The 23,756-nt window shown below is 44.8% G+C and overlaps 1 protein-coding gene and 1 long non-coding RNA gene across 2 annotated transcripts in view; one reads left to right on the plus strand and one right to left on the minus strand.

The window, feature by feature from the left end:
• The window catches only part of LOC139280649 (protein kinase C-binding protein NELL2-like), a 290,626-nt gene that overhangs the window by 213,554 nt on the left and 53,316 nt on the right, over nt 1–23,756 (minus strand). Inside the window, exons 4-9 of the mRNA XM_070900237.1 lie at nt 22,589–22,762; nt 19,616–19,712; nt 15,231–15,303; nt 14,127–14,209; nt 9,756–9,884; nt 6,511–6,613 (exon numbers count right to left, since the gene is read on the minus strand). Of these exons, the coding sequence (XP_070756338.1) occupies nt 6,511–6,613; nt 9,756–9,884; nt 14,127–14,209; nt 15,231–15,303; nt 19,616–19,712; nt 22,589–22,762 (659 nt within the window). The remainder of the gene's footprint in view (nt 1–6,510; nt 6,614–9,755; nt 9,885–14,126; nt 14,210–15,230; nt 15,304–19,615; nt 19,713–22,588; nt 22,763–23,756) is intronic.
• LOC139280650 (uncharacterized) overlaps nt 1–23,756 on the plus strand; it is a 275,728-nt gene that overhangs the window by 130,043 nt on the left and 121,929 nt on the right. The window contains exon 3 of the long non-coding RNA XR_011596731.1: nt 10,830–10,991. This is a non-coding gene — a long non-coding RNA (uncharacterized lncRNA). The remainder of the gene's footprint in view (nt 1–10,829; nt 10,992–23,756) is intronic.

The following is a 23,756-nucleotide window of genomic DNA, read 5'->3' on the forward strand; positions in this document are numbered from 1 at the left end:
AAGCTGATAGGGTAGATATTAGTGTAGATTCACTATCGCTGTCTTGCAGTACCGCACAGGATGAATTTCCACCCCAGTTGGTTTTGATTTTATTGAAGGAGCTCAATTGATTCAACCCAGTTGACCAATGCAAATACGTATAGAAATTGAAACAAAACACCCCTTTTATGGCATAAGTGGTATAATCTTTTTACTTCTTTATCAAATAAATCTGTCACAAACAATTAATACACATTTCAGTGAAGATTTAAAACAAAAGTTAAATATGAGCGTTTCACAATTCTGAGACGTGCCTCTCGAGAGGCTCTCACAATGGCGCAGTGAATTTACACGGGTTAATTGTTGCCCTGTCACACCACGGACTTAGCAACAAGCAATAAATCTACTGAGTGGCCAAAAAATGTTAACATGGGCAGCTTTATTGGCAAACCTCAGTGATAATAGATGTGCCATTGAAGCTGTTTTTGAATGCAGGAGCTGTACAAACAGAATACATATCCTCGACAAACTGTTCATTGTGGTATTCTCTTTTCAAAGCTTCAATTATAAGATACAGGAAGAAGTTACATTTATATAGCACCTTTCACGGACCTCAGGACATCGTAAAGCGCTTCGCAGCCAATTAAGTACTTTTGAAGCACAGTCCTTGTTGTAATTTGGGGAAAGGTGTCAGTCAATGTTGATGGTTGACAGCAAGGTCCTGATTAGATATTTGGATGACCAACTGTGTGAGGTGTGTAGTTTAAATGGAAACTGAAAACAGTCTAAATACTCAACCTTGATATCTAATTAATTTTATTTGGTTTATCTAAAAACAAGTCTAAATGGTTTTTTGGGGGAATATGTAAAGCTGAATATATAAAATAACTGGGCTATAAAAATTGCTATGAGGGTGTCATTTGAGCTGGTAATGTTCCCCATACATTTAAATCAATGGGTCACTACTGCAATGGTACTGGTAATGCACGCTCTTCCTGGTTCCTCTAGAGGACGGAACTGTAACCTATAAAACCATGGGAGGGGCAATTTTCACCTTCATTGCTTGAGTGGTAAACTGGTGGAGTGAATCGTCTGCCCATTATAGAGCTACCCCAATTTACATTTCCATTTGATTTGAATGGAAAGGAAAGTGGGTGGGTTCTATTCCCTGGGCTGGGGGCAAGCCACTCTTCTTCCAGTTTACCGCACAAGTTGCAAAGGTTAAAATTACGGAGTGACTTTTTGTACTAACGCTTTTCTCTTCCTTCTGCACCTGCATCCTCCGGACCTCGCCCCCTACGGTTCCCGCCCAAAACCAGAACCAGAACCGGAAGTGGGGCCACGTTGTTCTTCAATTACCCACGTTGCCCGACCGAGCCACAAGCCGCTGAGTCTCCCGCTGAGCCCTCCTGACCGGGCGGGAAGAGAGGGGCGGCGGGGAGAGAGAGAGGCAGTGGGAAGAGAGGAGTGGCGGGAAGAGAGAGAGGTGGCAGGGAGAGGGGTCGGCGAGAAGAGAGAGAGGCAGCGGGAAGAGAGAGAAGAGGCGGGGAGTAGAGAGAAGAGGCCGGGAGTAGAGAGAGGAGGCAGGGGGAGAGAGAGGAGGCGGAGAGAGAGAGAGGCAGCGGGAAGAGAGAGAGGCGACGCGGGGAGAGAGGGCCGGCGGGAAGAGAGAGAGGCAGCGGGGAGAGAAAGAGGAGGCAGGGAGAGAGAGAGGCAGCGGGGAGAGAGAGAGGCAGCGGGTAGAGAGAGAGGCAGCGGGGAGAGAGAGAGGAGGCGGGGAGAGAGAGAGGAGGCGGGGAGAGAGAGAGGAGGCGGGGAGAGAGAGAGGCAGCGGGGAGAGAGAGAGGCAGCGGGGAGAGAGAGAGGAGGCGGGTAGAGAGAGAGGAGGCGGGGAGAGAGAGAGGAGGCGGGGAGAGAGAGAGGAGACGGGGAGAGAGAGAGGAGACGGGGGGAGAGAGAGAGGAGCCCGGGAGAGAGAGAGGCAGCGAGGAGAGAGGGGCAGTGGGGAGAGAGAGAGGAGGCGGGGAGAGAGGGGCAGTGGGAAGAGAGACAGACAGCGGGGAGAGAGGGGCAGCGGGGAGAGAGACAGACAGCGGGGAGAGAGGGGCACTGAGTGGCGGGGAGAGAGAGAGGCGGCAGTGGGGGGGGTGTGGGGTGGAAGAGAGACACATGGGGGAGGGAAAGAGAGACACATGGTGGGGGGGGAGAGACACGGGGGGGGTCAAAGAGAGACATGGGGGGAAGAGAGACATGGGTCGAGGGGGGTGAAGAGGGACATGGGGGGGCGAAGAGAGACACACGGGGGGAAAGAGAGACACGGGGGGAAGGGAGATATGGGGCAAGGGGGCAAAGAGACACACGGGAGTGGGGGGAGAGAGAGGGGAGATAGGGAACGGGGAAAACGGATCACATTTCTCAAAAAGCTCGATGCATCAGGGACATCGTTGGAGTGGATGAAATCCAGAAGTCACGACACTGTCACTATTCACTTCATACCCAATAAACTTGTTAACAATCCGTGACCTACGCAATGCCCCATCTATGGCGGGGGGGTAAGACCATACAATTGCGCTGGGGTAAGGGACTTCGGCTGGAACTTGGTGACCTTTGCTGGGTTGTTCGAGATGTGTCCTCTCTGGCTTCTGAAGTCAGAATGGATCAAACTATAATTTGCAAAGTCAGTCAGAACTTGGGCTGGGCGGTTCCAGTTTCATATTACAGAGAAGCTTCATCCTCCAGGGGGACCATTCAGCAATAGGTCATGTGATAATGGAGAGCCAATCAGGGACTCCGCCAATTTATTAGTACAAATAAATGCATCCTTAAAATCCTAAGAAACAAAGACCTGGTGTACCTCTTGCTGGCTCCAGTGGTGGCGCTGTAGCTTGCCGGAGCCTGTTAAAACAAACATATACCCAAATGATTTTAACTGCAGCCGCCCAGCGTAAGCAGGGTGGCATGGGTCACTTACTGCCTCATTTACACTGACGTTCTGGCCAATGCCATCTTAGTAGGGGCCTTTAGAAGGGTGGTCAGACTGGCTGCCTGTTTCAGGCGACAGGTAGCATCATTTGCAAATCAGGATCCTGTGACATACATAGTGCCCTAATTGCAATTTTGAGGTACAGCTGAGTGGAGCGTGTGCTAAACAAGGGTCCAAGAGTCCTTAAAAGAACCACTGGAGGCTACACAAAAAATGGCCCGCAACCTTTTTCACCTCTTTATTTATTTTTGTGGAGCAAGAATGTTCCTGCTGGCCCCACAAAAATATTGTGGCCCGCTGCTGGCCTGTGCTTGAGCCCCTCAGGGATCACGTCCCCCCTCCCCACTTCAGGACCAAGTATCAACCAACTGATTTCCTGTCCTCCCCGACCGGCTTTAGCGCTCCACTTCCTTCCTGGAGCGCTAAAGTCAATTTTGTGAGAGTGGGGAAACATTAGCGCCCAGCGCTAAGTTTACATAAGAACATAAGAACATAAGAAATAGGAGCAGGAGTAGGCCATGAGTCCCCTCGGCCTGCTCCGCCATTCAATAAGATCATGGCTGACCTGATCATGGACTCAGCTCCACTTCCCCACCCGCTCCCCATAACCCCTTATCCCTTTATCGTTTAAGTTTCCCGGCTTTCAAAAATTATCATCCCCCAAACCGGCTGATAATGAATTTCTCCTCCTTAAATGAAGTGAGGCAAAATTCATTTCCTTTGTGATTTCTACTACCGTAACTTCAGCGCAAACTCCGGATAGGCGCTTACACGGGGACTTCCACTGAAGTTACGGCAGCTGATTGGGAGAACACTTGAGGAAATCTACGGTGATAATTTAAAACTAGATAGGGGGCCCTTAATCATATCGGAGTGAGTGACCTGCGAATTTGCCCAGTTAACACTGGTCCACCTCCCCTAGTTGAAGAACAGACAACACAACTCTTGATATACATGGGCGGATTGCAATGCAAAGGTAATTTAGTGCAATGGAATCTAAACCTATATCTTCAAAAGTTAGTGAATTTTTTTTTAATAAGTAGTCTAACATGGGAACCTGTTGATAAAATAAAATAGTCACAAGAAACACAAAAATTCACTATGGAACATGCAGGACAGTTAAATATAGCCAACTTAGAGACGAGGTTACAGTAACCATGCTCTTCACTCATGAGTGTATTCAGGTTTGAACTGTAAAAAGGATTTACATTTTTTTTCACAAGTGCCTGCAAATTTTGAAATAATGTTACGTCAAGCGGGAAGCAGAATTGAACTTAACAATTGTTGGTTGATGCACCCCAATCTATTTTGGCAGAGGTACAGTCTGCAAATTGTATTGACAAATGACCTCGGTTTAATATTCTAACAATATCGGATGATACTGGATGGCAAGTCACTGATTGTGGAGTTCATCCCCCTGTGAGAAGGGCAAAATAGCTATCAAGCATTGCAGCTGCAAGTGTGATGTATAGGGCCCAATTATGTGGATTAAAATTTATATTCAAAGGCTCCTGTCAACGATTCTGTTTGCAGCACACGTGCTGTATTGTTTGATGAAATGCTACTAATTTAACGTTTTTTTTCACTATCATATGTGTTTAATCGCGGCACACTGTCAGTGAAGATTAAGAGAATCAGTTCAGGATATTAATTGATGTCAGTCTGAAGGGGACACAATCAGATGAGGAGTTTTGATTTTGAGAGAAAGAAGGTTTTTTATTAAGAAAGAAAGACTTGCACTTATATAGCACCTTTTATGAGCACCGGACATCCCAAAGCGCTTTACAGCCAATACTTTTTGAAGTGAGGTCACTGTTGTAATGTAGGAAATACAGCAGCCAATTTGAGCCCAGCAAGTTCCCACAAACAGCAATGCGAGAATGACCAGGTAATCTGTTTTAGATGTTGATTGAGGGATAAATATTGGCTAGGACACTGGGGATAACTCCCCTGCTCTTCTTCGAAATAATGCCGTAGGACCTTTTACCTCCACCTGAGAGAGCAGATGGGGCCTCGATTTAATGTCTCATCCAAAAGATGGCACCTCTAACCTCCGACAGTGCAGCACTCCCTCAGCACTGCACTGGAGTGTCAGCCTAGATTTTCTGTACTCATTCCCTGGAGTGAGACTTGAGCCCACAACCTTTGGACTCAGAGGCGAAAGTTCCACCCACTGAGCCACAGCTGACAGTTAATTCTACAGTGGAATGTGGAATTGACACATTAATCACATCCTAAAACACATTTGAGTATTACCAAGACAGTTTAGTGATGTGCAAATGGAATAGGCTTTGAGACATGCTAATCTAGCGGTGACCCGTCTGCCCTCTCTAATGGACGTAAAAGATCCCACGGCACTATTGCAAAGAAGAGCAGGGGAGAGGAGTCCTGGACAATATTTATCCCTTCACTGACATGGCTAAAACAGATTATTCGGCCATTATCTCACTACTGTTTGTGGGATGTTGCTGCGTGCGAATTGACTGCCACGTTTCCGACTTTACAACAGTAGCTACACTTAGAAAGTACTTCATTGGCTGTAAAGCTCTTTGGGACATGCTGAGGTCATGAAAGGTGTTATAAAAATGCAAGTCTTTTTTTTAGTATTCATTAAACAAGAATTCATTTTATTCAACAATATTAAACCCAATCTCTTTCTTCCTCTGTTATTTGCAGTAATAGCAGTGCCAGAAGAGGGGACTGAAGGTCTAGGGGGCAGGGCAATGGCTGAAGAATCCCAATGGGAGGAGGCAATGGGCCAGAGAGAGCAGATTGGGGTCACAGATGACTAACAGAAAGCAGGAGAGAGAGGGCTGGTCCCTCGAGATCATAGGGACATTGGGGTAGATTTTGGTCTACTTTAAGCTATATACACATTTACAATCATTAGAAGTAATAATGTTGGCAGCACATTGATAGACCAACACATGACACCACTGAGTGTTCATCAACAAGCTTACATCCTTGATTCACAAATGGCTCAGTTTGAGGAATGGAAAGTGTAATGTATGCACCTGTGAGTATGCCCACAGGTTGGTTGAGCTGTTGAGTTGAGAGTGGCTTAGCCAGTCATGTGATGTTCACAAGACAATAAAACCCCAGCCAGTTGGGTTCAAGGGATCCACATTGTGTGCCTGGTGGATGAACTGGCAATGTGCAGTGTGATTGTTGAACCATTGCTAATAAAGCAACTAGTTCTCAATAGCAATGTGTTGCTATGAATTCTTAAGCAAAGAACCCATGAAACAAATACATTACAGCAGGGAGGCAGCGAGTGGAAAACTATGCAATTCTCCAGTGGGCAACAGGAAAAATAAAATTCCAGCTGCTTGTGTACCACTCGTAGCTGTTGTTTACGAAGTGATGTTGTCAGCTGTCTTGGGACAGATTCTGTGGCTAAATATCGGATCATTTAAAAAAAGAGTAAAGATTTGTTTTGGTGAAAAGGGTAAACTGCTCCAACATTTTGCTTTTCATCCCTTCAAGAAATAATAGCGTATGGATTCGTAACACCATCTGAAGTATAGATAAAATCATAAGCTACTCACGCTGGCATTCCTTGCAGCATTTGCCTTCCACGTAGACTGGAGTGTTACCTGGAGGGCAATTCTCAGCGGGGCAGATCAGCCTCTTGCACTGGACTGTTCCATTCTGGGGAAATAACATTGTGATGCTATTTAAAGATTGTCTTTGTTAGACGTCAACGTCAATGCATTATTAACCATTAAACTAACTCACGCCCAATTCATACAGACCGAGCTTTCTGCCAATCTCTTGTCTGTTGAGCTCCGAGGAACTGACAATATTACAATAGCATTTATATACAATTGTAAAATCTAACTTACTGTTTTGGGTTTCTTCCTAATGAAAATCCTTTCTTACTTTGGATAGATAAGGGAGGGGCAGGGAATGATTTCCTGTTTTATAGATGTTGTATTTGCAATGGCCAGAAAGGAAAGGGTGAGTTTTAAATCATCGCTGGCAATTTCCTTGCGACTTCACCTGCTCTGTTGCTGTAACTTTGGTGGAGGTTTGGAGGAGACCCTATCTTCAGGTGCAAATGGAGTTTCTACCAAAGTTACGGCAGAATCTTTGAGGAACTTTCTGGCACAAGTGTGACCTGCACGACTCAAAGAAATTGAATTATTGGCATATTAAAAATAACCACCATATTTTTTGTTGTGTGAGCATTGCTCTCCAGCTCTTCCCAACTTTTTAATTTTTGACTAGCTGCCCAATCAGTGCAATGCGCTATTATTCTCTTTCGGTTAAGGTTAGGATACTTTTTCTACATTAATCCCTGTTTAATTGCTGGAATTAAAATCCCACTCACAGGACACAGAGGCCATGGGCGAGAAATTTGGTTGGAGGTTTCCTAAGGTGCTAATGTCAGGCGGTCGCTAAATTTAGCTCCGGATATTTTTTAGCGACGGGAACAGAAAATTCAGTTTTGGTGCCCTGAGAGTGGAGTGGAGCGCTAACAGAAGTGTTCTCTTAGAGCACTAGTCAGGTGCGCAACTGAATATCCCGTGCTTCATAGCGACCTAAGAGAGGCCATCCTGCAAAAAAAAACCGGAACAAAAAACATTCTCTATACATTACTCATCCCAAATAAAGTTAAATCGCAAAAAAAGATAGATCAATAACACTTACCTCATGCAGTCATTCCTTCCCTTAGAGCCCCGGGACAGCTCTGCACGCCAACTTTCTCTGGCGGGGTCACTATGGGGCACTACGGGTGTCGCGCAAACCAAAGAATTCCAAATATTCACAACTGTCTGAGTGAAGAAGTTCCTTCTCATCTCAGTCTTAAATGGGCAACCCCTTATCCTGAGACTGTGTCCCCTAGTTCTGGACTCTCCAGCCAGGGGAAAAAACCTCAGCATCTATCCTGTTAATCCCCCTCAGAATCATATGTTTCAATGAGATCACCTCTCATTCTTCTAAACTCCAGAGATTATCGGCCCAATCTACTCAATCTCTCCTCACAGGACAACCCTCTCATCCCAGGGATCAACCTAGCTTTATGTCAGGTTAGATTGCCCTTTGGAGCATCAATCCTTTTTTCTGGTGTCGTTTCCATGTGCTGCAAGTTTTATTTTCATAGTCCAAGCAATTATTAAACATGAGTGGACAATTGAGTGGAATACTCCCAGTTGTATCCTCCAATTAATTCATTGTAACTATCTTCAACATAAAACTGTTTGAAAACCTGCTGCAGTTGTAAAAGAAGTGTTAAATGTCTCGGTCTTGTAAGCAGAATTTGTACTGTTTGCTGGCTTCTGGGATTTACTCTGGTACCCCACCTGCTCTAAAGCAGAAATTTGGTACACCATCCGTTTCTTGGGTTGAACCCCACTGCTCCACTGTCTATTAGTTGTGCTTTTCTCTTCAGTTGGCTCCTGGTCGGGATCCTACTGTTGATTTCCTGGGTTGAACCGGACTGCTGCTTTCCTGGGGTTCATTCTGCTTCTCCGCTGATTTCTGGCACCAAGTTTCATTCTTGCACTGGTTCCCTGACTGGAACTCTGCAGGCTCTTGTTTCATGATTCTCTCCTCCAACAGTTTCTGGTCCACGCCCTGCTCTGCCAGTAGATACTGGATCTTCTCCAATGGCCTCTGAATCAAACGGTGTTCCTCTACTGTGTCCTGAACTGGATTTTGCTCTCTGCTGGCTCCTGGATTAGCTTTGCCTATTGCTTTCCATCTGGTTCCCAAACTGGATTAATCCCATTGCTGACTCCTGCTCATAGGTTTCCTTCTTAAGAAAGGCCCTCGGGCAATGGTTTGGTTTCTTTTCTTGCATCAGTCCCCACCCTAAGAATGTTCCTCACACCCACTGCTGCTGAAGCCCATTCTATGAGTTTATTCCATCTAGACTTGATTTCTCCTCTGTCCTCGCTCGCAACCCATCTCTTGCCCTTCATATACTCCAAATTTTTCAGAATGCAGCAGCCTATACCCTGTCCTACATTAAGTCCCATTCACCCATTGTTATCCTTGCTGACCTATAATTGTTCCCTGTCCTTAGCTGAATTTAAAATCCTCATCCTTTTCCTCTAGTCCTTATGTGGTCGCCAGATAAGCAAGACATCAAGGGGGAGAAATTCCCCAGCGCCCCGTTTCGGGGTGGTAACCCAGTCGGGGAGGGACTTCCTATCAAATGGAACTCTCTGATGCTTGGAATGAAGCCATGAAGTTATGAACAGTCAACACAATGGATCTCTGCTGTCTAAGTGCAATTGCTTGCTGGAAGACCTATTCTATATACTTTCCTGCACCCTTCATTCATCTGACTCCAGCCTTTTGTGCATCACCATTCACTTATCACTACCTTTGGCAATAGAGCTTCCACCATCTTGTCCCCACTCTATTCAACTCGTTCCTTCAAACTCTTCACCTTTCCACTTTGGCCATCTTTTTGGCCAATCTTTCTGCTAACTCTTGCACCACGGCTCATTGTCCAATACTTTATTCATTTTATCGATGGTTCCCCCCGCACCCCCGCCCCCTTCCCCTGCTGTAAAGCATCTTGGGACATTCTCAAAATCAAAGGTGCGATGTAAATGGCAATTGTTGTGACATATGGAAAATGATAGGAGGGGGGGAATTTCCCCCAATGCATTTGATTTTCCCTGTGCTGCTCTGTTTTTGATTTCACTACATATACCAGCCAGAGCAATTCTACATCTGTTGTTTGGAAAACATGGAAATTGGAAAGTATAAAAGCAAGCAAGATTTGGTTTCTCGCACTGTTATCGGCACTGGTAGAAGAGGTGGAGATGAGGGATACCTTGCACGTGCAGTCCTTGCAGCCATCTGTCCAGTATACTGATTCTCTGTACACCCTGTCTTTAACCTTACAGCTCTTCTCACAGTAACACTGATCCAAACTGTTCATCTTCTCCTCAGCATAAGATAGCTGTGTAAACATTTTATATACAGTCAGCATAATTTTTAATAACCTTCATCTTACATATAAGTACATGTGTGTTTTAAAAGTATAATATGCTTGGACTGCTGTGAGGAAAGCTGGTTCCTGTAATGTGTGGCCTTCAGACTATGTTCTGATGACCATCCAAATTAAAGCTACTCAAAATTGCCATGTTCAAGAGCAATTAATAGGTGAATGTCCAGTAAAAACATCTTCCTTTTGTACATACAGGTGGGTGCAATGAAATCATTGCTAATGCATAATCCTGACATTGACCATATCTGCCTCAAGTAGTTTAATGGCTTAAATTTAAAATATTAGAAAAACGCAGTGCGAACATTTGTGCTGCAGCTGATACAGGATCTCCTTCAACATGATTTCCCTTTGTCTGTCTCCGTGAGGAGCTTTCTGAGCAGCTGATCATAGAAACATGGAAACATAGAAAATAGGTGCAGGAGTAGGCCATTCGGCCCTTCGAGCGCGCACCACCATTCAATAAGATCATGGCTGATCATTCCCTCAGTACCCCTTTCCTGCTTTCTCTCCATACCCCTTGATCCCCTTAGTCGTAAGAGCCATATCTAACTCCCTGTTGAATATAGAAACATAGAAAATAGGTGCAGGATTAGGTGCAGGGGAACTTGGTCAATCCCAAATCAGTGACAACAAAAGTTGCTTCAAAATTTCCTCAACTCAGTTTTATTTAGCATCTCGAGTCTCGCTTGTAATTTTATTGAGGTCTGACCAATATAACTGGTGTCAGGCATGAAGCCCATCTAGGGGACTTCAACATTCCAGAAAGGGTTATTTCCTATTTCTGAAAAGAGACATTACATTTTGGACCTGACAACTTGGGAAATGGAAGACTTAAGTCAAACTTTGTAGAATCTTTATAATTTTCTTTGTTTTAATTGGTTTCAAATATAATTTCAGAAAAGCAATTTATTGATGAAAAGAAAAGATAACAGAATCCTTCACTGCAAGAAGACTTAAAGAGAAAGTGATTGAAACCCAAAGGATGGTGATCGTCACGTTATCGGCACACTTGAGAAGAAGCCACAATGACTACGCGGCAGTCTACTAAAACCAGAACAGGTTTTGTGATTTTCTTAAATCATAATGTTCTCTATATAAACTATAGAATATACTCTTGTATTTTATTGCGGAAATACTATTGCAATATTTTCAGTTTATTCCATTACAGCAAGATCCAGTTTGATGGCACTATTTGAAGAAGAGCAGAGGTTTCTTCCAGCATCCTGACCAATATTCTTGCTCAACCAATACCACCAAACAAAAACAACTGGTCATTCATCTCATTGGGGGGGAAACTGCAGTTGGTGGCTTCTTTCGAACGAACGCCTCCAACCCAAAATTGTTTTACGAAAATACCTGGTGGTCACAGAGGCACCTATGATTGCGGTCGGAGGCCTTCATTCACTGTGCAGCGCACGGGGAGACGACTTTCCCATACATATGGAAATGCTGGAGTCACGTGGGCCTGGAACACCAATCACTAGGTCGTATTCTCATTGATAGTAATGGGAACTCCGTTTCTGCAAATTCCCTTTCCAATCAATGAGAAAACCCTCCTAAAACAAGAAACACTACACAATAAATAAAAATACACCTCACATATTTAAATTTAATTGAACTTAAATGTAATTAAATGTTTTAGAAACAATATATAATTTTTTGAATTTTTTTATTGGGGGGAAAATTGCAATCGGAGGCTTCCTTCGTACGAACGCCTCCGACCCGAAAAAAATCTGCAAAGTACCTGGTGGTCCTAAAGCAACTTACGATTCCAGTCGGAGGCCTAGATTCACTGCGCAGCGCATGGGAAGATGTCTTTCAGGTACATACGTACAAGCTGGAGTCATGTGGGCCTGAACCACCAATCACTATGCAGTATTCTCATTGATAAAACTGGGAACTCCGTTTATGCGAGTTCCCATTACTAGCAATGAGAATAGCCCCCTAAAACACCGAAACACAGCACAATAAATAAATAAAACCACTCACATATTTAAAATTAATTGAAATTAAATGTAATTAAATGTAATTTTTTTTATGCGTTTTAATAGTGTTAAAAATAAAATGACCTTAATGGACAGGGTTTTTAATGTAAAAATGAATGTTTACATTTATTTTTTATATGTTTTAAAACTCTTAAGCTGGTAAAAGTAAGCTATGCACCTGTTTTTACCAGGCGTAAAAGTTTGAAGGACATTCGCTGGGCATGAGTTGGGCAAATAGGCCAATCTTTGCCGCGCGGATGTCCTGCTCCCAGGGATGTGGAGGATCTGTCAAGAGAAATCTTGACAGATCAGAAAAGCCGGTTTTCGGCACATGTGCATCGCGCCCTGAAAAACGGCTTTTGCGAGGCCTCGCCGTGTCTGTGCGCACTCCGTACGGACCCGGCGAGGCCAAAATTTTCAGCCCATTGTTTGTGGAACCCAAACTCTGGAACTCCCTGCCTAAACCTCTCCATCTCTCTACCTCTCTTTCCTCATTCAAGACACTTCTTAAAACCTACCCCTTTGACCAAGCTTTTGGTCACCTGCGCTAATTTTTACTTATGTGGCTCAGTGTCAAATTGTTTTATCTCATAATACTCCTGTGAAGCGCCTTGGGACATTTCACTACGCTAAAGGCGCAATATAAATACAAGTTGTTGTTGTTGACTCTTGTGTGCACAGTGGCTGCAGTGCTTGCTTTTAATTCGCCAGCGAGCTCACACTGCGGAGAGGCCGTTCACCTGCTCTGAGTGTGGCAAGGGATTCACTCAGTCATCCCACACTGCTGAGACACCAGCGAGTTCGCAAGTGACTGCAGGGGTTGGATTCTGCTATCATTGCTGCTGTTAATCGCGGCCCGACTGAATCATGTCCATTCTGACAGTTGAACTTTGTTTTTGATGATGTTAATAACTCCTATAACTGGGCTGGAATATAATATTTTGCTGTTTCAATAACACAGTATGTCGATGTTTAATAACTCCAGGATATTGGCAGACAGGAAGCAGAGAGTTGGGATAAATGGGTACTTTTCAGAATGGCAGGCAGTGACTAGTGGGGTGCCGCAGGGCTCAGTGCTGGGACCCCAGCTATTTACAATATACATCAATGATTTAGATGAAGGAATTGAGAGTAATATCTCCAAATTTGCAGATGACACTAAGCTGGGTGGCGATGTGAGCTGTGAGGAGGATGCTAAGAGGCTGCAGGGTGACTTGGACAGGTTAGGTGAGTGGGCAAATGCATGGCAGATGCAGTATAATGTGGATAAATGTGAGGTTATCCACTTTGGTAGCAAAAACATGAAGGCAGAATATTATCTGAATGGTGGCAGATTATGAAAAGGAGAGGTGCAACGAGACCTAGGTGTCATGGTACATCAGTCATTGAAGGTTGGCATGCAGGTGCAGCAGGTGGTGAAGAAGGCAAATGCATGTTGGCCTTCATAGCTAGGGGATTTGAGTATAGGAGCAGGGAGGGTGCACAGGGCCTTGGTGAGGCCTCACCTGGAATATTGTGTTCAGTTTTGGTCTCCTAATCTGAGGAAGGACGTTCTTGCTATTAAGGGAGTGCAGCGAAGGTTCACCAGACTGATTCCCGGGATGGCAGGACTGACATATGAGGAGAGACTGGATCGACTGGGCTGTATTCACTGGAGTTTAGAAGAATGAGAGGGGATCTCATAGAAACATATAAAATTCTGACGGGACTGGACAGGTTAGATGCAGGAAGAATGTTCCCGATGTTGGGGGAGTCCAGAACCAGGGGACACAGTCTAAGGATAAGGGGTAGGCCATTTAGGACTGAGATGAGGAGAAACTTCTTCACTCAGAGAGTTGTTAACCTGTGGAATTTTCTTCCGCAGAGAGTTGTTGATGCCAGTTCGTTAGATATATTCAAGAGGGAGTTAGATATGGCCCTTACAGCTAAAGAGATCAAGTGGTATAGAGAGAAAGCAGGAAAGGGGTACTGAGGTGAATGATCAGCCATGATCTTATTGAATGGTGGTGCAGGCTCGAAGGGCCGAATGGCCTACTCCTGCATCTATTTTTCTATATTTTTATGTTTTTATGTTACATTACAAGAGTAAGCGTGAAGCACTTTCGGATGTCTGGAGAGATGTAATAAGGTGCTATATAAATTGAGTCTTTTTAATGAACTATTGCAGAAATTAGTTATCTGAAAACCTTTCTATACATTAAAAAATGACCTTTGCTGATGTCTTGGCTAAAATATCTTGGAGCTCCATAATCTTCTGCACAAGTCCATGGAAATCATTGCAAGTTGGACAGGCTGGAATGATAAAGAGTTTGAATGTTTAAATCATGAATGTACAATTGAAGACAGAGATAAAAAGAAAGAAATCTGAAATAAAGGACAAAAAAATAATGGAAATACACTATGGGTTGATCAGTATTTGAAAGGGAAAGTTTAACATTTCAACTGTGACTCTTTATCTGAGCAGTTCTGATGAAGGGTCGCGTCCAACACATGAACCTGTCTTTCTCTTTCAGAAATTGTGCACTCACAGCATTTTCTGATTCGATTCATAATGTATCTGCTTTTACGAAAACATTTGACATTGCTGAACCCTACCAATCACAAATAAACAGGATTGTAACATACAGTACTTCTTCTGAAACACTAAAGTGCAAATTACTGCCAAATAGCTTTTAGGATCACTTGATATTCCTTGTTTTAAAAGCTGTGCAGCTAATGGCTAAGTAAATGATGGCCAGGTTAATAGCACTGAGGGGCTTCGTTCTGATGGCGTGATCTATGCATTTTCACATTTTTATATCGATCATAGGCAGTCCCTCGAAACGAGGATGACTTGCTTCCACTCCAAAAAAAAAGGATGAGTTCACAGGTGTTTCGAATGAAGGACCCGAACTACATCCTGAAGGGTGGAAGGTGCCTGCGTGTGGATTTTTTAAAAGTGTGGTGGCCGTTGCACACCAGCCACTACACGGGCTTGACAGAGCTAGGTTTTGGTTCAGTGGCAAGGATTACCCAAGAAAACTGGAGAGCTGCTCTGCTGCACGGACCTAGTGCGCACACATGTCACAGTGTGGGCTGGCCCGTGCTGCCCCTGGGTCTCTGTCCCTGAACTCGCGCCTCCCCTGGGCCCCGATCACATCCCTCCACAGTCTCTCGCCGCTCCTGCTCCAATCACCGCCTTGGACCTTGCTGACATCACTCTTTGCTGCCTTTGCCCTCCTGCACCAGCTCGCGCTGGACCTTGCATGTCAGTACAAATTTATATAGAGATATGTATTTGTATATACGCAACTATTATAAGCGTTAAACATACTTCGATTGAGGTCTGGGCATTGAGTAATATATCCCTGTGGCATCACAAGAATCTGCACATCCTGCATCACGCCCTGTGGATAAAACAAACTCTATAATCAGTTATAAATACAGCGGGCCTTCAATATAATCCTCTGAATTGTTACATTCTTCAGTTACAGAGTTACTCTTGGATTGCTCCCACTTCTCTCCTTTTGTACAGAAACATACAGAGAGTGAAATTGCCCTGCGCCCCGATTGGGGGCGGTAATCCTCTGGGGCCGGGACATTCTGCTCCCGACGCAGAAGTTCCGCCCCTGCCGTGGAATTGCCTTTACTGCCCCTCAAAGCAAGCGGAGCGCAATCTCGTGCGCTCCACTTCCTTTAGCGGTGATAACCAGCGAGCTACTGGGGTGCTGAAGGAAGCGCTATGCGGAAGCTGCACGTAGTGCTGACGCGCTTCAATGCTTCTTCCTTTCAATTAAAGGGGAGGGCCACTGCGCACTCTGCAAGGCCTCAGGTGGTCTCTACTGGGCTACCAGGGCAGCAGAAGACTGGGCATGCAGCCCGGCATCCAAGGCAGAGTGCTGGGCTGCACGATGGCAACCCAGACCACGCTAGGGCCGCCATCGTCTAGCCGACTCGAGAGTCGTCAGACGAAAAAATGTGGCAGCCCGGGGTGCTGGTGCCCTCCCCATCAAGGGGCGCCCCGAGAACGGATGTCCGCCAGCTTCGTGACCCGCAATGTTGACGTTGACATCCGCTTGCACCGGCCTCGCGGCCCCCGGGGCAATTCCCCCACGGGACATTAAGGGGTTGGCACAGGGCGGCGAAGGGTCGGCGCAGGGCAGCGACGGGTCGGCGCAGGGCAGCGAGGGCTCGCCGCGCACGGTGATGACATCATCGGCGGTTGCGCAGCGGCCCGGGGTGCTAACCGCGGAGCTGCCATGACGGCACTTCCGCAAACTCCCGTGCATTTTCCTCCCCCAGGCGCGGCCCTAACAGGGCTATAAAAAGGGGCAAATTCCCCCTCACAATCTTTAACTCCAGTGTAAAAAAAATTTTAATCCCTGTGGAGAGATGCATAATTATTATTTTAATAACTAGAAATGATCACCTCATATTAATCTTGATTGAAATTTGTGTAATAGGTGTTAATACAGTAAGAGCTAGAGACTGTAGCAGAGACATTCAACTCACGACCGTCCATTTTTCCAGCGTAACATAGTCATTAAATCTCCGAATTTTGAAATGTGATCTGCCACGCCCGAATGGTACCGGAAGTGCACTGGACACCATATTTGCTTGGTCAGCTTTTAGTCGTCAAGGCATCCCGCCTGGAACAGGTGGTAGGCTTCTATGCAAGTTGTAGGATCCCACATACGAAATTCAGGTACAAATGGGCAGAACTTGCACTGCACTTGCACTAATTGTCCCAAGTCTTGAGTGGCTTAAGCAGACGTCCGTAAAGGGACAATTGGAGGCTGTTCAAAAATAGGCCCCGGGATATTTTCAGGTTTTATTTTTGTGAACCCAGGAGAAGCAGAAGTGCTCCTCCTGGGCCCACAGTAAAACTCTGGTAGGTTTGTGGTCTCCCAACCCCACCCCCACCCTCCCGGATCACCTCCCCCATCCCCGACCCGACTTGCCGGCTGGATAAACATGCGAGTAGGCAGATTTCCCACCATATCCCGACCAGTGAGCTGCAGCAGGCCCTCCATTTGGCCCCTGCGGGCAGCATTTAAATGAGGTCTGAATCTAAATTTGGCTCCGGCCTCAGGCCAGCACGGACAGGCACTGGGAGCAGTCACTCTGCCAACTTTGCACTCATTTTAGGTGCAAGCAGACTTTCCTCCCCTGTGCTACAACACTGCAGGAGCAATGAGAGGTATGGGGGGCGGGGGGGGGGGCCGTCATGAACTGAATGGAAGTTATCCAAAGCTGCTCATGCACAAGCACAAAACTCTGCTCCTCACCAGAAAATGTGGAATGTTTTGGGAGGCGAGATGAGAGTTCTGCTATCTCAAAACATTTGAATAAGGTCAGCTTCAACGTATTAAAGACCCAGGAAAGCCACCAACTCAGATTTTTTTTGAATTTATTCATTGACGGGATGTGGACATTGCGAGCAAAGCTGGCATTTCTTGCCCATCCCTAATTTCCCTTGAGAAGGTGGTGGTGGGCTGCCTTCTTGAACCGCTGCAGTCTGTGTGGTGAAGGTACTTCCACAGTGTTGACTTTGTCGTAGCGGTTTGGTACAACTGAGTGGATTGCTAGGCTATTTATATTTCAGAGGGCAGTTAAGAGTCAACCACATTGCTGTCGGTCTGGAGTCAAACTGGGTAAGGACGGCAAATTTCCTTCCCTAAAGGACATTAGTGAACCAGTTGGGTTTTTCTGACAATCCAGTCGTTTCATGGGGACTATAACTGATACTAACTTTTTAATTCCAAATTAATTAACTGAATTTAATTTTGCCAGCTGCAGTGGCGGGATTTGAACTCACATCCCTGGACTATTAGCCTAGGCCTCTGGATTATTAGTCCAGTAACATAACCACTATGCTACTGTACCCCTAAGATTGACACCATACTCTGTGCAGTATCAAGCCCAGATGATGTGAGACAGCCTCCTCATCGAGAGTCTTGACTGCAGTGTTCTGGAGTGAGATAGGACCAGACTCAGGAGTTATACACTTACTTTTGGGTTGTTTGCTTTGCATCAGAAAACCTGAGATGCATTTGCTTCTATACTCGAACAGACTGGCCATTTGGAGATTTGCCAAGTGCTGCCGTGAATTATTTTAGAGTGAGGAATCTTGTGCCTTTTCGGAAAAGCCTGTCCGCCCCTTTCTATTCTTAGCATGAATTTTTATAAAACGAATGTTGGCATTGGTTTATTTCAGTACACATCACACAGGTGAACTAAAGTAGATATAATTATGAGGTGTGTTCTTTTCAAGCTCTATGATTTTGCTATGTTGACAAAAAATATTGTGGTGTAATTAAGTTGATGTATAAGTTGAATTATTAGGATAAGAAAACCATTCTTAGTTCAGATACTCAGATCAATGAAGACAAGCAAATTCCATTGCCTCATTACTGGCAACGAGTCAGCTCCACTCTTGGCAAAACACAAATCTGAACCTAATCTAAAATTTGGGGAGGGCAAAAGCCCCGCGCCCCGATTGGGGCGGTAACCTTCCGGGGCCGGGACTTCTAGCACCCGGTGCGGAAGTCCCGCCCCCGATGATGAATTGACCCTACCGCGCCCCCCCCCCCCCAAAAGGAAGCAGGCGCTACCTCTGGCGCTCCGCTTCCTGTCGGGGTGGGTCCCAGGGCACTGCAGTGGCGCTCATTCAAGCGCTATGCAAATGCTCCACGTAGCGCTGACGCACTACAACGCCCCTCCCCTTTGATTAAAGAGGGCCGATGCACACTCTGCACAATAGCGGCCCGGACCACTCTCGGGCCGCCATGGTCGAGGTGACACAAGAGTCGGCTGACAAAAAAAGATGACTGCCCGGAGCTGTGACATCCTCCCCTTTAATTACCGCCCTGAGAGTGGATGTCCGCCAGCTTCACGATCCATGAAGTTAGCGCCCCCTGGAGTTGTTAACGGGGTTATAAAAAGGGGCAATTTTGTCCCCTTGGTTCTTTCAGGCTGAGTCCAAACCAGTCAGTTTCAGGTTAACCCAAGGATACATTTATACTTCAGCTTAAATGTCAGTGCGAAGTTGCTTCAGCTTTGGACTGATGCTAAACTTTGAAGTGTAAATCTAGAGTTGAGGCCTGATTTGACTCCATAGCATAGCAGAGTGAAACTTGCCAGTAGCATTGATCTCACATTGCTTTGGATTGACACCTCATGGAGTGTAAATTCAATTCAGTGTGAAACCTGGTTTACAAAATGCTCGGGAGACCCACTGGAGCTACTTGAACCTACCTGACCTCACTTTAAATGCATAGTGAGCAGAGAATTTATCTCCATGCTCTCTAAAGACTTACATTTTGGAAGATGTTCTGCCCGTGCATGTATCGAGGCATTCCCAGAGCTCTTTCCTGGGCAGTACCATTAGAGTTTCAGCCAAGGAGAGCCGAACAATGTGAACACAGTTCTGCCAGGCTGGAACAGTAGCTGCAGTGTAAATGCGGCTTAGATTTCTGGCCTGGGTGTGTGATGGACCATATGGGTGATTGGCGCTGATTCTGAAGCACATGCTTTGAGAACAGGATGAAAACATACAGTATCAACAGCTTTCAACATTCAGTACCTTTTATGCAAACATAATTCAGTATAGGGATACACATGTCCAAACAACAGATTGCTATCCATTAATAAAATGTATTTTAGTACTGCTTTAAAATATAAGAATATAGCAGCGGTCATATTATGACACTCACTTACCTTGAAAAGACCATGTACATTGTTCCGTTGTCCTAACCAAAATGTTGAGCCAATTGGAATGTCCATACACGGCCTTTCGACAACTCGTTCATAAATCCTACAGACAAAAAAAAAACATATTATCCAAATATAATACATTAATAGTGATTCTTGAATCTTGGTGAGTCTAATGGCTAAGAGAGTGTATGTTAATGTGAAATAGCATTCATTAAGGGGGCAATTTTTCCCAGATACTTTAGTCGCCAATGATCCTCTAAATTGGCCAAGATGGGGTCTTGAGCTGAATCTCTGATTTAGCCCACATTTAGCGCAAGATATCATTTTGGTAAAGGAGTTGAGGTGCGTGCTAGCAGAAGCCGCCCGGTGGATCATTAAGGGGCTGATTGTCAATTAAATTCCCTGCTAACTTTCATTAAAGTGGCTAGCACTTGAACTAACGCCCTCTAATAACAGCGACCACCTGAATAGGAGTAAATAAGAAGTTGCTGAGAATTTTGAGCGCTACTTAAAACTATACTCAGTTTTCACTGTTCACTTATTGCTGGAGGTTTGAAGAGGACTTTTGAAACATATCAGGAGACTTTCTGGGACACTTCGTCAAGACTTCACTAACACTCTATCAACATTTATTGCAGAAATTCTCTGAGGACTTCACCTAAAAAGAGTAAGTGCTGTGCTACACTATCCCATTGGACACCTTATAGGATTCACCAGGAGGAAGGGAGTGCTTGGTCATGGGTATCTTGCTAGGGGACTCCTTGGTCTGTAGGAGGAATGGGAGGAGGACAAGGCCAGGCAGAGCAGCACCAGCTGCTGCAGGGGAGAGGGACAGGAGGGACAGGTAGACTCCTTCTCCTCTGCATGTACAGGAGAGACCTCCTCTGGATCTCCTCCCCCAGGACCTCCAGTGCCGCGTCTGAGAACCTGTGCACACTCTCCCTCGATCCCTGAGCCATCCTGAAACACGCCGTTAGTGTCAGCCAGAGCACTCCACATCTTCAGTGGAAGTGATTGTGAGGAGCCCACATATACTGCTCCACGGAAATTGCTTCTAATCAGCGTTTGAGTGCTAAACTTACAGGTGTCTGTTTTAGCACCTCCAGGCAAGTTTAAATTATGGAAATCAGCAATTAGGATCAAAATTGTGTGGTAAAACCAGACTTTCAAACAGGCGTGTCTTATTAGCACAGCACCCAATTAGCGCCTGTTTTCACCCTTTCACCAAAATAACCCCTGAAAGTACTAAATAGATCACAAATAGTACCGTGTGACTCACAATCATAAAACGTGCAGCGCCAGAGGGGACTGTTGAATGGATCACGCCTGTGTCAGTGCAAGATCTTCACATGGAGCCCCCTACTCCAATCTCATTTTCCTACATTTTCCCCATATCATTTTGCATTTTTCCTCTACAAACACTTATCCAATTCCCTTTTGAATTATGTTATAATCTCTGCCTCCAAAGATTCTTGAGGTAAAACATTCCATGAGCAGTAATCTGGTGGAGTGAATCACCCGCCCACTATAGAATCTGTCCGGCCTTGATTCCATAAAATAAAAATCAGGCGGATTCTATAACGGGCAGACTACCCACTATTCCAGATTACCGCCCATGTGGTGAAGATGAAAATTTGTCCCTCCATTTTCTAATACCATTTGTGAAAAATTTCTTCAAACTTCCTCCCTGTTTGTCTAATGTTAATATTGAGGGTAAATTTCCTTGGGGCTTCTCCCATTCTGTCACCATGATTTTGACGGGAGTTTGTCGTAAATCCTTCTACAGGGTTTCCACTGCAGCAGAGGAGGAAAAGCTCGGAGGCGATTCACCCACCTTGGGTTTATGCCCCATTAATCCTGATTCTCCAATCAGTTGAAACTATTTTTCACTTTTTACTCTCTCAACAGCTTTCATAATTTTAAAAATTAAAAACCTCTATTACGTGTCTTTTGAGCCTTTTTCATCCCATGTGAAAACATTCCAATTTTCAAGTCCTTCTTCAAAAACTGAAGGCACATTACCATATTCTAAGAACTCCTTCAAACGTTTGTAATATCTCATTACTTCAGAGTTAAATCAGACAAAATATTACAAATGGCAGGAGCTAAATTAGTGTTTTGGACAGGATGATGTATTTTAAATGATCAATAGGACTTTAAGAAAAGCTTTTTATAACATTTGAGAAATCTAAGTGAAGGGCCATAGTTTAATTTTTCAGACATTTTTACAATGCTTTTAATAATTTAAATTTGGTTATAATCATAGCAGAGACATACAACTCACCAAGCTTACTTCAAAAATGCTTCCCAGACTCCGACCTCTACCACTAATAAGCAAGATCATGGGAACATTGTGGCTTCCCAGTCACATACCATCCTGACTTGGACATATGCTGCCATTCCTGGCTCAAAATCCTGACACCATAGTGGCAACACCAGCAGCACAAGGACTGCAGAGGTCAAGGAGAAGGCCGACTACCAGCTTCTCAGGCCAACTAAGGATGGGCAAGAAATTAGCCCTTGCCTGCATTCTGCATCATTCAAGAATAAACAAAAAACAGTTACAAGGATGTCCTATTTCCCCAAGAAGGATGCTTATTTAGCAGACTCTTTGTAAATAGTATAGTTCATATCGTAGAGATGGGGCTGACTGCAATTAGCCATCTGCATTTGCTTTGGTTGTCCTTAGTGGGACAATTTGGACTGATTCTTTCCATTCCAATTCAATGTGGAATTGACCACTTTAGGGGAAAATGGATAATCTGTAATAATAATGTTTAATTAATGACAGTAGGGTATGCTGGAAAATTGAACCAATTGCCGATTTGCCTTCAATGACAATGGCAATTAGTCTTGGGTTCGGTGTGGTGCAATTACCATTAACTCACTGTGCAACCACAGAATGAGCATTCTAACTACACCACTTTCCTCATCAGTCCCTGAAGAGCATCTTTAGTGATTCAGGACATTACTTACTTGTTACAGTCCACATATAAAATCAAGTGGGATGCACTAACGACTAAGGCAACTCGATGCCACTGGCCATCAGCCAAAGCATATGGAAACACCTCTGTGTGGGACCGATGGCTCCCAGATCGGTAATGAAAACGCACTTCATTCCGATGGCCACTACTCTCCACCTCCAGGTACCTGGAAAAAAATAGCATTCTTAATGTAAAATCGATAAAACTATAGAATTCATTCACGGTGTTGAAATCAGGACTGACCACACAATCTCTTATTGTAACACATTCTTTCCCAAGACTCCTTGGACTGGAAATTCGGTTGGAGATTCTTAAGGTGCTAATGTCAAGTGGTTGCTAAATTTAGCGCCGGAAATGGTTAGTGACGGGAGCCATAAAATTCAGTAGTATAGCCCTGACAGTGGAGTAGAGCGCTAAGGGAACCATCCACGCTTCTCTTAGGGTGCTAGGCCGGGTGGGCAACTGAATATCCCGTGCTAAAGAGCCGGCTTCATAGCGCCCGAAGAGAGACCTCCCTGCAAAAAAAAAATCGAAACAAAAAACACAAAAAACATTCCCTATACATTACTCGCTCCAAATAAAGTTAAATTGCCAAAAAATATATATCAATCACACTTACCTCATGCAGTCATTCCTTCCCTTAGCGCCCCGAGACAGCTCTGCATGCCAGCTTTCTCTGGCGGTGTCACTAGGGGGCGCTACAGGTGCCGCGCAAACCAAATGTTGCTACCATGTCGATACCGGCCGATACTCATCAGTGCCGCTGGTACCAGCACTCTGAATTTTCCGAGTGGCGCTAATGCTCACGGCTGCAAACCCTTTAGGGCTCCTCATTATCCAATCGAATTTTCCCCCCTTATCTGCTGCAGTCTTTCTGTTCTCCAACAGCCCTTAGATTTTTTTTAAAATTTAAGCCTGGCATCGTGCAATCACTAAATCCTGATTAACCATATCTTCCCTTCCACTCTTTTTAACTCCAGTGTTTACTTGCTCTTTATCCTGGTTTCTCAATAATAACAAAAAAAATTGAAGGGTTAACAAAAGGTTTGTTGGATCCTTTCCTCGTGCTTCTGTTGCTGCATAAGTGGCACCAGTAAAATGGCACCAGCAACTTATATAGTGCCTTTAATGTAAAAATAATTTCAAGTTGCATAGATGCA

Source organism: Pristiophorus japonicus, chromosome 15 (genome assembly GCF_044704955.1).
Source record: "Pristiophorus japonicus isolate sPriJap1 chromosome 15, sPriJap1.hap1, whole genome shotgun sequence".
Lineage (NCBI taxonomy): Eukaryota > Metazoa > Chordata > Chondrichthyes > Pristiophoridae > Pristiophorus > Pristiophorus japonicus.